The sequence below is a fragment of the Chlorocebus sabaeus genome, chromosome 25 (genome assembly GCF_047675955.1).
Source record: "Chlorocebus sabaeus isolate Y175 chromosome 25, mChlSab1.0.hap1, whole genome shotgun sequence".
Taxonomy (NCBI): domain Eukaryota; kingdom Metazoa; phylum Chordata; class Mammalia; order Primates; family Cercopithecidae; genus Chlorocebus; species Chlorocebus sabaeus.
The window spans coordinates 4,069,507-4,086,664 of record NC_132928.1 but is presented as its reverse complement, the minus strand read 5'-3'; the positions used below and the strand labels follow the sequence as shown (position 1 = coordinate 4,086,664).

The 17,158-nt window shown below is 34.7% G+C and overlaps 1 protein-coding gene across 11 annotated transcripts in view; it reads right to left on the bottom strand.

The window, feature by feature from the left end:
• Positions 1–1,269: 1,269 nt before the first annotated feature.
• ENAH (ENAH actin regulator) overlaps positions 1,270–17,158 on the bottom strand; it is a 158,938-nt gene continuing 143,049 nt past the window's right edge. For 6 of the 11 annotated variants that reach the window (XM_073011479.1, XM_073011480.1, XM_073011485.1 and 3 more), the window contains 5 exons: positions 16,255–16,321; positions 13,303–13,365; positions 9,296–9,374; positions 6,764–6,821; positions 1,270–6,229 (listed from right to left, as the gene is read on the bottom strand). In XM_073011479.1, the coding sequence (XP_072867580.1) occupies positions 6,192–6,229; positions 6,764–6,821; positions 9,296–9,374; positions 13,303–13,365; positions 16,255–16,321 (305 nt within the window). In that variant the 3' untranslated portion in view covers positions 1,270–6,191. The remainder of the gene's footprint in view (positions 6,230–6,763; positions 6,822–9,295; positions 9,375–13,302; positions 13,366–16,254; positions 16,322–17,158) is intronic. The other 5 variants (XM_073011481.1, XM_037985502.2, XM_073011484.1 and 2 more) reach the window with 1 other exon arrangement.

Here is a 17,158-nt window from a genome sequence, read left to right as displayed (position 1 = left end):
TTTCTATAATGTATTTCACTTGTATGGTTACAACAATGCATATTTTAAGTGTAAGCCAAGACCCTTTCTTTCTGTTTCTGTAGACTTGGAAACTTTTGGACTTGATGGGAAAATTAAATCTCTCTCAATCTAAACACCAGTGAATGTAGACTTTCTTTTCTTCTGAGTGCTTTTTCCTATCGAATTCAAAGTACCAACTATTCAATTTTCCCTATTTTCTAAGCCTTCATAGAACAACTATTTACTAAAACCCAACCAACCTATAACATCATCCATCTCCTTTATTAGTTATTTCTTTATAATATGCTCTTAGAATTGTCATCTACTGCTGAAGAAATCTTTATTGGAATTGAAGGGAAACAGTTAAATCAGATTTACAACATGATAAACTATGAGGTTGCCATTTTTATATAGATCTTTTACAGAATAAATGTAGTCTAACTGGGCTCTAATGAAATATGTAAGCTTTTCTAATAATTTCTATTAAAATGAAAAGCTATATTCTCTTAGAATTTTTTTTTTTTTTTGAGAGACAGGTTCTCGCTCTGTCACCCAGGCTGGAGTACAGTGGTGTGATCACAGCTCACTGCAGCCTTGTCCTCCCTGGGCTCAGGTGATCCTCCTGCCTCAGTCTCCTGAGTAGCTGGGATTACAGGTGTGCACCACCACGCCTGGCCCAAATTTTTAAATTTTTTTTTTTGTAGAGACGAGTCTTCATTACCCAGGTTGATCTCAAAACTGTGGCCTCAAGCGATCCTTCCGCCTCTGACCAGTTTACTGAGCTATTTAGATGTCCTAACTACTAGGAATTATATACCTTTAAATAAAGTGAGGAAAAAGAACAGCACTATTCAAATGGTGTATTCTTTTTACTCTCAGCCACCAATCAGGGTCCTTTTCTCCCACTGCCTAGAATTCCTGCGTCCTGCACTAGAAGCGTCTACGGGCCCTGCTCTCTGCTCTTTTGAGTATTTAACATGCTTTACGGAACTGGGGTGCAGCTCAGTGACTGTGATTCTTTGGTTCAAACACTTAATTGGTGCTTCATCCTTGATTTTTTCTGTATGTTAAACTAGTCAGCAAATACTCAAGGTCTACTATGTGCTTTAAATGATACTAACATTTCCGTTTAGAAGGTTCTGTGCATTACAGAATATCTGTAACGGAGACAGTCCTTTTCCCCTTTCTCAATCTTCACATGTATTGATTCCTTCAGATTTCAACAGAGATAACCAATAAATGTGGCAGACATTCTCACAACACCCTAAGTCATTATGACGGTCGTTTATTTACCCTTTTACAATGCTTCTGTTACTTTATAAAGAAAACTATTTAGAAAGACAAATTTATATAGTTAATTCTTTAGTTTTCAAATGTCTCTTCACCAGAAGATTTAATTTTCCTCTTATGTGACTTGACCATTAGCATTCCACAAACAATTTATCCTGGAACTCATTTATGTTGATGGTGAATATCTGTAACCATCCTAAATTTACTGCATTAATATTTTACTTTCTAATCACTTTTAGGCTTTAATTTGAAGGTTTCATCTTTCCAGTATTGATATTTTAAAAAGTTTTGATGACTCAAAAATTACCTAGACATAACATAAAGGGGAACACACCTAATAATCTACAGCTTTTGATGTTGGGAACAGAAAAACCTGCATCACAGACTTCCAGCAGTTCTTGGCTCCTATAAACGGCCTTTCTTGAGGGATTACTGACTTCAGCTGCTTAGTTAAATCTACACATCCTCAGAAGAAAACTCTTCTTAAAAGTAAATGTCCTCTACCATGTCTTTACATAGCCAAAGCTATCTACGTCAATTTCATTCTTTCAGCGTCATGGAGGTTCCTTATAAATACCTGTATGTCAAGTTTTGACTTTAAAAAGCATCTAACTTATAAATATTAAATGGCTTTCAGTGAAAAGACAGAGGTATTAAACATCAGTAATTTCAATATACTAGGATGCTTTTCTCATTCCTTAGAGCTTTGGAGAGATGTACAGATATGAACTCACCTTTCTATTAAAAACAAAAGTGGTGCTACCAGAAAAATGTTTGGAGTTTGGAAGTGAATGATAATGTCTTCAGGAAAGTGAATTTTATGATGGCTACATAGAGGAATTAAGAGCTCCTACAGAGTTCCTTTGCGATGTTTGCTTTATACAGTTACTTTTACGCTGCTTATAATCGGTATAATTTAAAGGGTAATGGTGTTAAAAAGTTACAATGGCTACACAGGAATTAAAGAGACCCTGTAGCATACCTTTGCACACTGTGCTTCATAGGGTAACACTTCTTAGAATTAAAAGGCCAATTCTTCATAATGGCACTGAAAGTATATATAAATTTACAAGAGACATAAAAGTTGTAGCTAGGCAAATCTAAAAGGTCAGCATGTTACTTAACTCATTTTTGAATGAGAAGTGACTTTTAATTTGTAGACAAAAATTCTGACTTACATACGAAGAGAACAAGAACATGAGACAGGATAGAGCAAAAAAGAAAAAAAAAATCAGCTGAAAATTTAACAACTGTCAACTCTGTAATGGCTGCAAATGTTAATGAATGTTGGGAACATGTGGTCCATGATAAGTGGAGAAGAGAATGGAGGCGGCTGAAAGGGGGAAAATTTGGGTCTGGTCAAAGAAAATAATACAAGGACTGTAATTTTGTATTTCTAAAGAAGACATCAGAATTATAAAATGGAACTCAAAATTAATACTTTATAATAGAGAAAAAGTACTACTGTTTATATGTAGGTTTTAAGAAATCAGCATCATGTATAAACATCATACACATTTTGCTATAAAGTTCAATACTCGATAATGCCCTTTACCACACAATGTCCTTTACCATGCAAACTATATAAAGGAAAATTCTAACTGCACGAATGAGTTTTAAGTATCTGAATGTGTTGCAGAACAAAATGGAATAAAAATTAAACACTTACTATCAACTTGACTGTAAGAAGAAGTTACTGTGTCAAGGTGGGCAAAGAGAAAATAAGAACAGGGAATGCCCAACAGTCATTTCAAACAAAAAGTAGACACATCATCACGTATTTCTTTTGTATACATTACTTAGTATTCACGACTTCTATGAAATCTTTAAAGAGTAGTAACGTGACATGTAAACTTTTAAGTAGTAAAGTCTTGGACTTTAAAAGGTGTTTTTCACATCCAATGTAACTTACTTTAAAACAAATTATTTCAGAAGATTATCTAAGTGTCACAAACAAGCAACACATATATACTGCAATTTTATTTCAATCGCACAAACGAAGTTAGCGTGTAGGAAATTGAAGTGAAACAAATTTAAACGAAATAGTTACGGTAAAAATAGAAAACTGAAAATTCTAAGCAGGAAGTACACCTAAAAAGCATGAGAATTCAACATTCATTAGTGTTTCATCTTCAGTTTTGATTGACACTTGATGCTTGCAAATTTTTAAACAAACTTTTAAATCATGATGACTATTCTGAAGAGATTTCAGCACCAGCACTAAGATTTGTACATTCAGTTTGTTTGCAATTGACTTGTGAGCCATTTACATAGTGGATAGTACAGATTTGTCACAGGTCAGATCACAGTGTTGAGGAAAGCAGTACCTTCCTGTCATGAGAAAGGATCCCCTAAACTGTACTCAGCTTAAGACATCCAATGTACAAGAGCACAAAAACCATCATAATAATGTGGTTCCAGGAACATAGTTTTGATAAGGTAAAGAACTTAGGCTTCTGTTTCCCACTGTAATTACTGAAATCTCTAATAATGACACAACTGTCATGTATGTGACAGCAAATTATATAATAATTCATTCAGACTTCTTGGAAAGAACACATTTAGCAATCTGGGATGATGGAAAATATAGTGTGATTCAACACTGGTTTTTTTTTTCTTTTGTCATTTTACACAGACATCATGTTAATATTAGACCAAGGCACAAAACGTTTAGTGCATAAACCCAGTTTCTTTTAAGATTTAGCATTTTATTTTAGTCTCTTATCTTAGTTTGGACCACTTGTACCCAGTACTCTACCTACTATAGACTATTTAACTTACCCAACAAAATCAAAAGAGGTTTCTGACCAGATTTATAGGGGACATAACTGTTTATATTATCAAAGTGTTTGCATAACCAAAAGTACAATAATAAAGATGAAAATGCCTCCTATTTCTTTTAGAAAATACGTCATAAGCTTGCTGCATCTTTGATGTTTTTACTACTACTGCATGACAATGAATATCTGATAGAAAAAAGAAATGTATACTTGAATTATGATAGCTCATCCATCACAGTTTAATCTAAAAGTGAAATTTCTACAGAAATAGGAACTATTTTAACAAAGAAAAAAAACCCCTCATCCAAACTTCTTTGTAGTGGTAAATGCTGCAAATTTGCAGCATTTAGAAAACTACACTATCAACAAGCTCTGCTTTATGGACAGAGATGTACAAAATCTAGAAAGCAGATGAAAGTGAATTATTTCAAAATTTTAGTAAAACTTCTGATAATCAGAGTTCAAAGCAAATATGGCACATAACAACTCAAGCATAAATCAAGATGGAGAGCCTGGAGAGTTTGATTTCTTAAATTTTCCAAAAAGCTATCATTGCAACATACAGGATTTCTCCCTTATTTTAACCTTGCCAGTTTCAAAGGAAAGAAAAGTGGCTTCCATATGGACAGCATGTGCGCGAGGGCACACACACACAGGGTGGCAGGCAGAGAGTCTAATTCCTTCTTCCCACCACCCTCAAGTCTCACTTTACTTATTAAAAGAAAACTGCAGAACTCCTTGTTGGTTTTCCTTTACCTAATGATTTCTGTGACCTTAATTGCTGCCATCATTGTTATTTCTTGCATTTCAACATAACAAAATTCAAAAGCAGCTTCATTCAGGAGCATGTATCTAAACACCTGTGTAACAGCAGGGGACCTAGGTAATAATAACTGCCAAATTCAGTGATCAAACTTTTGAGTTCCACAGTAAGATATTATGTGAAGCTCTGAATCATGTTTCAGACCATTGAAATTACTGGTTAAAATACAAATAGCTGAAGACATGATGTAAAAGATTAAGTACTTGGTTTTGTAACATATTTACCAATTAAAGTCACAAAATATTCCTCATTATTATTCATGCAGGTAACTGAGAAAAAGATAGTGCAGAAATCAAGTTCAAATAAAAAATTATTCCTCCCCTTCCTCCCACTCCCCTATACTCTACAAAATGTTTTCCCTGGGACTAGGCCTTGAAAAGGCCACTACATATTAGTGTGACATGCATTACTGTCTGCAATTAAAAAAGCTAACTTTGTGGTGATTGTAATTACATTATAAAAATGTCCACATGCATAAATCTAAAAAAGGTTGAAAACCTACAGTAAATCTACAATATAGTGTTTACATTTGACCACTGGTTTGTGTTATGTAGAAGTCATAGATTTGGTAAAGCATTGTAACAATTTAGGAAGGCATCTAAATCTTTAAATTCTGGACAAATTTTATGTTTTAATCTACAAAATTGCATGAAGGCTAACTTGAGAGACTTCCTATCATTCTAAAATTCCTCAAGCTGAAGATATCATTTTTCGGACACTTTCTTATAAATATTACCCTTTGAAAGCACTTACAATTCCATTTGTTCCACTTATTATGATCTTAACTTACATAGGCCTGATCTCAATTATTCATGGAATATCAAACATGATAGGAAGAACAAACCTGAGAGAAACATTACAATACAATAGCAAACTTGCTCAATTCTTTACCAGCACTCTCTGCAAAAAAACTTCCTAAGCCTTTCTCCTCTTTATTTTAGCAATGTATTGTGGAAAATGTGCAATTTTATCTTGACATGAAAATATTTCAATGCACGGTGATTTTGCCTGATGGGTTTTAGTATTTTCTGCATAACTGTTACAGGAACTCTTATATGATTCTCTTCCATTCTGTTGTAAAGGCCAGAAAAAAGCAGCAAACGGAGAGGGAAAGAGCTTATCGCCAGAGTCATAATGTTTGAAGGCTTTCAGAGTAGGTTGGTTTTTCCCTCCTTCTGTTTGTCTCCATTTTCTTCTTACAGCTCATAAAATGTAGGGGTTTGCTGTTGTGAACAGTTGTTGTTTGTAGGATTTTTTTTCCTTCAGATTAAAGTCCTATCTCTCCTTAGTCTGTTCCTCTATGCAGTATTTGACTTGCTCAGTTCCTGCCTGATTGCTGGATGGAAAAGAAGAAGTATTGAAAATAAATATAATGGTAAAGTAAGATAAATGAGTGGCTCATTCTTAAGAAACTTTAAGGATTGTGCTCAAACTCACAGTAATAAAAAGATTAACTTTGCATCTTTCATTGCACACATCTTTAATATTAGAAAGATGATACTAATTTCTATATATTTTCTCCTTTTGTATACAAAATGAAAACACTGAGTATGTGGGCTCAAAAAGAAGAGGGCACTGGGATAGGTGAGCAGGGGTAACCTAGAGAAAGATCTGTTCATGTGGATTTCCATCTAAGACAAGACAACATCTGAATTGAGGGATTTTGTTTAATCCCTATTTATAAAAATAATTTCCATTATATGAAGGAGAAACCTCCTCCCCAAAACCCTAATCCTAAAAGGGCAGGACTATGGAAGTCATTGCCCTCAAGTAATCAACTGGGCATTTCCTTATTTGCATTTACTTAAAAATGGTGAATCTTAAACATTGTTTATAGGAATAGGAATAGTAAATTTGTCCAGATACTTACCATCAATGAGCTCTTCTTTTAGCTTTGTTAACTCCTTTCTCATTTCATCTAAAATGTCCTAAAATATTAGAGAAAAATATCAGAAATACAGGAAAAAAAATACTGCTAAAAAGATTCTTACTCATATAAAATTTTAAGAATGTCATGAAGTATGATGTGTAGTTTTTTTTTTGTTTCCAGAGCCACAATTCTATTTCTTGGAAGCCTTGGTAAATTTTGTTTTAATATTCTTCCCTTCCCAATCCTGGCTTATTCTAGCCTAGCAATATGTGAAATAGAATGCTTCCTAAAATTAAGATAATTACTCTGTCATCCAGTGAAAGGTATGATTCAGATAGTTTCTAGAAATGATAACAGCTGTGCTTTCAATCTAGTCCTCTGGGAACAATCTCAGAGGTGATGCAAAGGAAGTTTAGAGGATGAAGATATCACAATAAACTGGACAATCGGCTCTTGGCAAATCTGTTCTTTTGTTTGAAGTATGGAGATTTCTTAGGAATCACCATAGCTGCCAAACCATATTTCAAGGAGTCTAGGATTTCTCTGAAGGGAACTCAGAGATTGCCCTAATGGGTAGGCAGGAAGGTGGGCGAGGCCCTGGTTGACCCATGCTGTTCAATACGGCAGGCACCAGCCATGTGCAGCTGCTGAAATGAGGCTAATGTGAAATGAGATGTGCTGTAAGTGTAAAACACACACCAGATTTCTCAGATTTAATATGATGAAAATAATGTAAAATAACTCGTTAGTAATTTATAAAAATTGACTACATATTAAAACATACTTTAAATACATTATTACGTTTTTAAATTAATGTTGTCCTTTTGTTTTGTATTTTTAAAATGCGGCTACTAGAAAAAATTTAAAATATATACATAGCCCACATTATACTTCTATTAACTGTGGTGCTCTGGGCCCTCCTTCAAGAACTGCAGATTTGGCCGGGTGCGGTGGCTCACGCCTGTAATCCCAGCACTTTGGGAGGCTGAGGCAGACGGATCACTTGAGGCTGGGAAATTTGAGACCAGCCTGGCCAACATGGTAAAACCCTGTCTCTACAAAAACTACAAAAGTTAGCCGGGCGTGGTGGTGCACACCTGTAATCCCAGCTACTTGGGAGGCTGAGGCAGGAGAATCGCTTGAACCCGGGAGGCAGAGGCTGCAGTGAGCCAGGATCGCACCACTGCACTTCAGCCTGGGCGGTAGAGTGGGACTCTGTCTCAAAAACAAAAAACAAACAAAACCCCCCCTGCAGATTCAAGACTAGAGGTCCTATGACAAAGTGACACAATTTTAGTGGGTGAAAAGTAACAGCTGTCCTTTGGAAGGATTAGTTTTGAATTGTGTGACTTTAACACTGAATACCCCAGGAAAAATTAAATTGCTCTGTTAAAGTTTACCTTTTGAAAAGCTTCTCATGTTTAAAATAAAACTATCAATTAAAGTCTTCATTTTAACAATGGAAAAGACTGGAGACACAGAAGTTATTAAATAAACTCACAGATATCCTGATCCAAATTACTCTTTACATCTCATCCCCCAAATCAAATCTATTCCTCTGTTATCCTCCAATTCTTCAGAAAACCAAGAATTGACCATGTTTTGAAGTGTGTGGAAGTGCTCTATTTTAAAATATTTTTCAAGAAAGCCACATTCAATACAGAGCAAAACAAGGGCTTGATTTTCAATGACCACACGTTCCCCTTTAAGATCATATAACTGAATTTAACTTTTCAAATAGCTTTGCAGTATGAAAATTCAGTTTATCTAAAAAATGTATTTCACCTCTTCTGTGACTAAGGTATTTTAAATCACAAGCCTATCACTTACTACTTCTTCCTGAGTACACAGGTATTAAATATAATGCATATGTACCCAAATGTGGACAGTATCTTTTTTTATATAAAATTGAGATAACTGTACACATCTGTTTTGTTACCTAACATAGGCAAGTATTCACAATTTACTATTAAGCATACTAAATTATGATCCCTTGAAGCCTACAGAGCCTCTACTCTACCCACTATAGCTTTGCATACTTCCACAATATTTTCTTTGAATAAATTCCTGGAATTCATATCACTGAGTTCAAGGTAAGACATTTATTTTTCAGGCTTTTGATTTTGTTTTTCCAAACTGCTTTTTAGAAAGCTGACGTATAGAAGAGTGCCTATTTCCTCGCACTCTTGCCAAAATCAGATTTGTTGCGTTCGATTTTGCCAATACAGTAACTGAAAAGCAAAAGCCCCATTGTTTTCTTTACAACTGCATACCATGCACTTACATTTAAACCTTATGCTGTTATCACTGAACCACAGCCCCACCCTCCACTACCTCTGGAACTTCATGCAAACTCAATGAACTGGAAGTGTAGATTTGAAAAAATACAGTACTACTAATGCCATTGTTTAATTTGTATAACAATAGCTCTATGGTTTTTCTAAGTACATTCAGGATCCATGTCAAAGATATGCATATGAGATATTTTTTAAAAAGAAACAAGTACAAATAAAGCTGCCACTGAGCGCCCACCTGCTTCAGCCTGTCATAGTCAAGTCCTTCCGTCTGGACTCCATTGGCACTGGGCTGTGATAAGGGTGTGGATTTTGGTCTGCATAAATGAAATTTCCAGGACAGGTAAACAACATTCTTAACACTTAATGAGTTCATAAATAATTGCAAATTTGCCAACCCAACACCAGATTTAAATACATTTCTTTAAAATAGCCATTTTGTTAAAAATTATCAAAATTGTAGGGCTGATTAGGACATAAAACAAAATTTTTTCACTTTTCTCAGTATTTCTTATTTATAAAGGAACTAAAAAAGGTGACAAGATGGTAAGACTTCTTCAGAAAAGAGTAGACGATGGTATTCTTTGGGCATGAGGTAACCAGATAACGTGGCATGTTGACCAAGACAGTGATGAAGAGGCCAGCTGGAACATCTGAGGCTCAAATAACACAATCTTGTTTTGTCTTTCTTTTGAACTTTTACATTATCTACTTAAATACCTGGGCAAACCAGTGAAAGGAGAAACATAAAGACTTGAATGTTTTACACTAACATAAATCAGCTTACAAAGTTGATGCCTTGGATTGCAGGAAGAAAACATTTTTAGTGAGCATGATTTGCTTTACACATATTATTCCATTTCAAGCATCAAAAAAATGTTTTAAAAATGTTTATTAGATTAGACTATGTGACTATTTCCTTGTGAAAATTTTATGGAGACGTCATTTGAATGTTGTGTTTCAGGCTAACTACTTCCACACATTTATTTTATTAAATAAAAAGGAAATGCCAAACACAAGCAGATTGTCAATTATTACTGCACTTTCAAAAGTTTAGTTTCTATTATAATTCTTAATAAGTCAATGATTAGGTATATTTTAAACAAGTTTCAGCACCAAATAAACCAGTCATGGTGCCCTCTCCAATTGTGGCAATAAAAGAATCCTCAGCGGAAAACCTAGAGTTTTAATTGGGCACGCCTCTGGGTTCTGGTTTAGTCTAGTACGAGCCACGAATAAATGCAACTTAAAACCATCAGGCAAATCATATATTCCCAATTTTGCAGAGTACCAACGTTAGCAATCTGAAGCAAGACCCAAAAGGCGTAACAAATTTTTCCAAGTTATAATTTTATAACTCTTATAAGACATAAAATACTTTAAACCCATAGGCATGGTTCCTGAAGATTAAACACTGAGTTAATCTTTTTGTTGTTGTTGTTGCTGCTGTTTATGAGATGCAGTCTTGCTCTGTCTCCCAGGCTGGAGTGCAGTGGTGCGATCTCGGCTCACTGCAGCCTCTGCCTCCTGGGTTCAAGTGATTCTCCTGCCTCAGCCTCCGGAGTAGCTGGGATTACAGGTGCGCCACAAGGACTGGCTAATTTTTTTTTGTATTTTGAGTAGAGACGGGGTTTCACCATGTTGGCCAGGCTGGTCTCGAACTCCTGACTTCATAATTTGTCTGCTTCAGCCTCCCAAATTGCTGGGTGTAGGTGTGAGCCACCATGCCCGGCCTATTAATCTGCTCTACTATCAAAATATATTACTGCTTAAAAGACTGTTAGGAAGCAAGTCGTCCAATTTTACCTTATTAGGTATCTGCTTATATGAATGGGGGGAAATAATAACTTTCAGAAAACTTCATTCAATACGCACTGAGCTAGGCACTGTAGGGAATAAGATTTATATGAAATATTTCCTTTCCCCTTGTGAGGCTACACCTTCTTACTTTGCTAGGGAAGACTACTAAATTCCAAGGTCACTTAAGATTTACTGAGATCCATAAAATGCAAGTCATGGTGCCCTATGCAGAGTCACGTGTGACAAACAGTCTTACAGTTTAGGACACCATCATTTCATATACTCACTCATGCTACCTATTCCTGTTCTCTAGAATTAAACTATAATTCATACTCTGCTTTTCTTTTACATTTCTCATTTAAGTGGTCCATTTAGCTAGTTATTTTCTCAAGTTATATAATGAATACCTCTGAAATTCACATGAACAACTACAGTCTGCTATTTAATCGGGCAAGTATGTTACGAATATATCCATATTTACTAGGCAATGTAAAAAATTATTGTCATGTAATAAAAACAATTGTGGAGACATGCAAATTTTTAAAAATTTAATTCATGCTAACATGCAATCCATCACCACCACCACCATGATAATTAACTAAAGGGGGGAACTTTTCATACTGAAGGAAAGATGTAATCACCACTTTTTTTCTTAACTTTTACCAAAAAAGTTTATCAGTAACATTATCCCAGGGGGTACTATGTGTGAAAGCGGCAAGATAACTGAGCAGATTTACTACATTAAAAAAATATATATATTTTTGAACACAGGGTCTCATTCTGTCACCAGGCTGCAGTGCAGTGGCATGATCTCAGCTCACTGCAGCCTTGACCTCCTGGGCTCAAGCCTTCTTCCCACCTCAGCCTCCCACAGGCACATGCAACCATGCCCAGCTAATTTTTGTATGTTTTATAGAGACAGGGTTTAACCACATTGCCTAGGCTAGTCTCAAGCTCCTGGACTCAAGTGATCCTCCTGCCTAGGCCTCCCAAAGAGCTGGGATTATAGGCATGAGCTATGGTACCCAGCCTTAAAAATTTCATTGTTAAATGCTATTTTTCTATGTACTAGCAAATTTTCTAAAGAAATCTTTTGGCCAAAACAAACCACCGCAAAAAAAAAAAAAAAAAAAAAAGCAGAAAAAACTATTTCACTAGTGGAATATAAACATTTTGTGAAGATTTAACAGGCTGACAAAATTAACTTGTTAAGTAGTTCGATCATTAATAGCATAAAAATAATTTTAGCAAGTAAGAATTTGGCCAGAGTCTGCTTACTGAACTCCCAACTCACTGTGATACACATCCACTATGAACAGCATTTAATTAATATTCCCAGTGGACCTGATGTATATTTAAAAAAAAAAAAAAAGATGTATAAAATAACATAAATATATTTCAGTTATTTCTAACCTATGGGTTTTCATCATAATTGATCACAAAATGAGGGTTTCTCAGGTTTTTATTTTACCTTTTTTTTTTTTTTTTTTAAAGAGAGGGTCTCATTTTGTCACCCAGGCTAGGGTGCAGTGCTGTGATCATGCCTCACTGCAGCCTCTTAACTCCTATGCACAAGATATCTTCCTGTCTTAGCCTCCTGAGTAGCTGGGACTATAGGCACAAGCCACCAGGCCCAGCTAGTTTTTTCATTTTTTGTAAAGATGGGGTCTCGCTAAGTTTCCCAGGCTGGTCTTGAACTCCTGGCCCCAAATGATCATCCAGCCTTGGCTTCCCAAGGTGCCAAAACTATAGGTGTGAACCACCGTGCTGGGCCAGTTTTTATTATTTTATGATGAGAGTGTTGCCTTTAAACATCTGCCTATAAAATGTACTACTATATTTAAGTCCCTATTCTGCCACATTAATTGTGTAAGTAACTGAAAAGCATTTGAGGATTTTTTTTTAGCTGTCAATTTTTTTAATTAAGAAAAAACTAGTTCATATCTTAAGTGTTCTTAATTAAAAAATGGTATAATAGGGCTCATCTAGAAAACAATCTACTCAGGGTGTTAGATGTTAAATTGTCCAAGATAATTTACTACAAAGTATCTAGGAAACAGAGATTTTCCTCAAAGAAACCACAACCGTGGCTTTAATATTAGCCCATGTTCTAGTAACAGATGGAAAAGGATCTTCTATCTACTTTTTTGAAACCTTGTCTTATAATCATAAGGCAAACAGCCTTTAAAAGAAAATGCTTAAGCTACAAATGGCCTAGATAATATATGTGGCCTTAGATTCCCAGTCTAGTATTTTGAATATGTTTACCATTTGTATTTATCCTAATCCAACTGTGAAGTGATGGCAGAATTTTTAAAAGGTATTCAAAATAAAGAAAAAAAAATCTCCCTTGTGGTGATTACCAATCCAGGTAGAAAAAGCTCAGCCCTATCCTGAACATGTTATTTAAAAGTCTCAAATCACAACGTCACAGCAGGATGATACCTGTGTAATGAATCATAGGACCTGTTGTCAAAAACAATCTGATTTTTCCTTGGAGAATCCCGTCTATGAAGGGGAAAACCATTGAAAGGGATACACAATAGAACTTTAAAAAATAATTCTCATTATGTTACTGTTTTATAGGTTGTTAATAGCAAACCAAACAATAATTGAGTCTATTAACCTTAAAATAACCAATTTTTCCCCAATAAAAAAGATATTTTAAAACTACTTTTAGTTATGTGAAGATACCAGTTACAGAAAATTTTAAAAATCATTACACAATGGCTACTTTTTATAGGTTGTTAGGCACAGTAAGTATATAAAAGTATAAAAAACTAACTCTTCTCAGGAGGCATGTAAAGGACTAGTTTTCCCATCTTGAATACAAGATCTGTCAGGTCTTAATAATCACAGATGAATGCACCAACCTTCCAAATGTTATAATCCAGTCATAGTTTGAAGCATTTTTAACCAAACATTCTTGCTTTTACTCTTAACAAATACAGCAATATGCAATATCTCATGTATATTATGGGATATTAATCCATCTTACCACTAACATAATTTTGACAAAGTTATTCCAAAGATAAATGGGCACCTTCACTACAATGCAAGGATAAGACATACTTAAAGCAGCTAATATACCTGCTTTCCGAAGAAATGGGGAGATAACTTAGGAAGAAAAGCAATATAGTTCTTACTCTTTTCAACGTATTTTTAAAATCCTTTATGGTTTAAAACAGCTTTTGTGAAATTTTAAAACCTACATACCAGTAGTTGGATCAAATCTATCAAAAGATATATGAGTGGTCAGGAAATAATCAGGGTTTCAGAATTTCTATTTTGGGAAACGGGAGGAAAACCACCTAACAGAATTGGAACATGATTATGGTGCACCAATAGATACTAAGAATCAAGATTCAACTCATTTATATAAAATTATTCTCAAAATGGTGACCTTTAGAGCACTTACTAAATTTCCAAGTCTGGAAAAAAAAAAAAAAGTCTTTTTTTTCCCTACTCTGGAATTAGGAAAAATAAAAAAATCTTTCAAAGAACAACTTTTCCTTTACTAAATGGACCAAATACATCAAAGAACGTATTCCATTTGGAGAACCTCATCCATGTCCATTCTAAGACATGACTTCTGCCATCAACATAGGCTTAGCTTTATTTAGTTCACTATGGAATGCAGATCAACGAAGCAAGATGAAGAGAAAGGACAAATGACACGTGACAGGTCTGCAGACTGGAGTGCAATAGCGCGATATCAGCTCACTGCAACCTCCGTCTCCCAGGTTCAAGTGATTCTCGTGTCTCAGCCTCCCAAGTAGCTGGGATTGCAGGCGTGTGCCACCACGCCCAGTTAATTTTGGTATTTTTAGTAGAGATGGGGTTTTATCATGTTAGCCAAGCTGGTCTCGAATTCGTGACCTCAAGTGATCCACCCACCTCAGCCTCCCAAAGTGCTGGGATTACAGGCATGAGCCACCACGCCTGGCCAGCCCCTTGTTATGGGCTTGATAAATCAGCACTTCATAATGTGGTACTGAAGAAAATCCATAACCGGTAGAGATATGTTAGAAGGCCATCTCAGTTAGGAGTCTGAGAAACACAAATGTGCAATTTTTCTACTCTACTGAAAACATATGTACACCAAACGCAATTCCCCTCTTTCTTCTGAAGTAAAATATGATCATCTTTCAATCACTTAGAAACTAAAAGCTTTTATACATTCCAAAAAGTCTAGTTTCTTTGTGGAGCTTAAACAATTGTGTCATTACCAAATCTTCTTTCCGACTAGCAGAAAGCACCACATAGAAAGCCAAATCCAAATTCAGACTTAGACTAACACAGAACAGGTCTACAAGTCTATCCTTGTACTTCTCTTTATTAGATTTCTATAATTAGAGTCAAGTTGCTTTTTACAAGACAAAAATAAGGCAAATAGCTCAGAAAGAAAAGACAAAATACCTTTTAGTTTCTAAATACATACTTTTTTTTTTTTTTTCTGGGAAAAATACAAGTCCTTTAAACTTTATACAAGTCTCATAAACCAAGAAAAGGTTTCATCTGTGTTCAGGAGCTGTGATATAAATTTAGTCATGAAAATAAAGTATGCCTAGCTAAAGGAAGAACAAATTTGCCTAAACATGCCCACATGTACTTGTAGAAACAAGTATTAGCTAGCCTTGTTTCTGGACACTATCTTTTCTAACTTGATTACACTTACACGTTTCAAATGAGATAGGGAAACACATGTTTCTATTTTACAAATTCAAAGATGTAGGTTTCATTTTGCTCTTTTCTCTCCAGCTGATTTTCAGGTTTAAAAAAGGCTCCAAAAGTTATATATATATACACTATGTCATTGGGACTAATGGGGAAATGTGACTATATACTATATTAGATAATATAATTGTTCAATGTTAAATTTCTTGAGAGTAATAATGGTGTTCTGGTTACAAAGCAGATGTCCTGGTTCTTCCAAAAAACACTGAAGTATTTAGGGTGAAACACTTCTTATTTGTGAACTGCTTTCAAACTAATCAGAGAGGAAAAAAGTGTGGATATGTAGATAGTTAAGACAAGTGGGGCAAAATGTTGACAACTGTTAAACCTAGGAAATGGGTATACACATATTCACTGTACTATCCTTTTAATTTTTCTGTAGTTTTGAATTTTTCAAAATACAAACAGGGAAAGACAAAGCTATCTTAAAATCTCAGATCATCTGGTTAATAAATGTAGGGTAGAATTTATCAATCACTAGTAATGTAGATGAGTAATATATAATGAGGCTTGGTGGTTGTCCAATACTAGGAGGATCATGAGAGTTTTATGGACTCCTTGTATAATTTCTTACCATTCAATTTTTTTCTACACTAAGAATGCACTAATTTCTTTTTTTATACGAATAAAATATAAAACTTAAGAGAAAAAAGTTGATACCTGGAGATAACAGGTGACTTGCTGCCATTCATTGTATTTGTTCTTTCCCAAGGTTTTCTTGTTGGTTCTTTAAAAACAAAGAACAGAAGTTATTAAATATACGTTTCCAGAGTTATTATAAAACAAAAAACAAAATACTAAATTTCATTATACCTGTTTACATAGCAGTAATATAAATAAAAATTTAAATTCTAAACTTTAGTTGAAATCTGTAAGGATTCTAATTTGCACAATGCCAGACCTCAAAATGAGAAGAAATTATAAACCAGTACGGGAAGTTTCCAAGGAAAAACTTACATTGTTAAGTCTAAAATATTATAATTCTATAAACTGGATGGTAAGGAGTTTCTCTAATAAAGAAAGGATAGTAAGAATAAAGTAGGATAATTTTAAAATTAGGATAGTTCAATTAATTAAAATGGAGTAGTATTATTGACATTGTTTTAAATTACTTTTAGCGCCAATGATAAAAACAATAAGTATAACTTATAATATGTTCATGTATTTCAACAATTAATCTAAATCCAAATAGTCCCTCTTAGGAAAAAAAAAACAGAAGCAACTCAAATTAAATTCCAGAATCCTGAAATTCTACTATACTTCCTTGATTCTTAAACAATGAATTATTGGGACTTAGCCGATAATTCCAGTTAAATATAAACAAGTTCGCTCTAAGCTCTTATTACAAAAGACACTATGTAGTCAGTGACTCACTAGCTGGCTGTCTATTGTGCTTGAATTGTTTTTCTAATCTGGGCTGACTCACTGATGCTGTCACTGGCCTCACTACATGACTGGGTAAAATCAGAAGTGGAATCTTGTCATGGAGGAAAGAATTTGGGCCACATGAGAATGAAGTCTATTCATGAGTTGTGATCTCATTGTGTAGTTTTAACTAAAACTG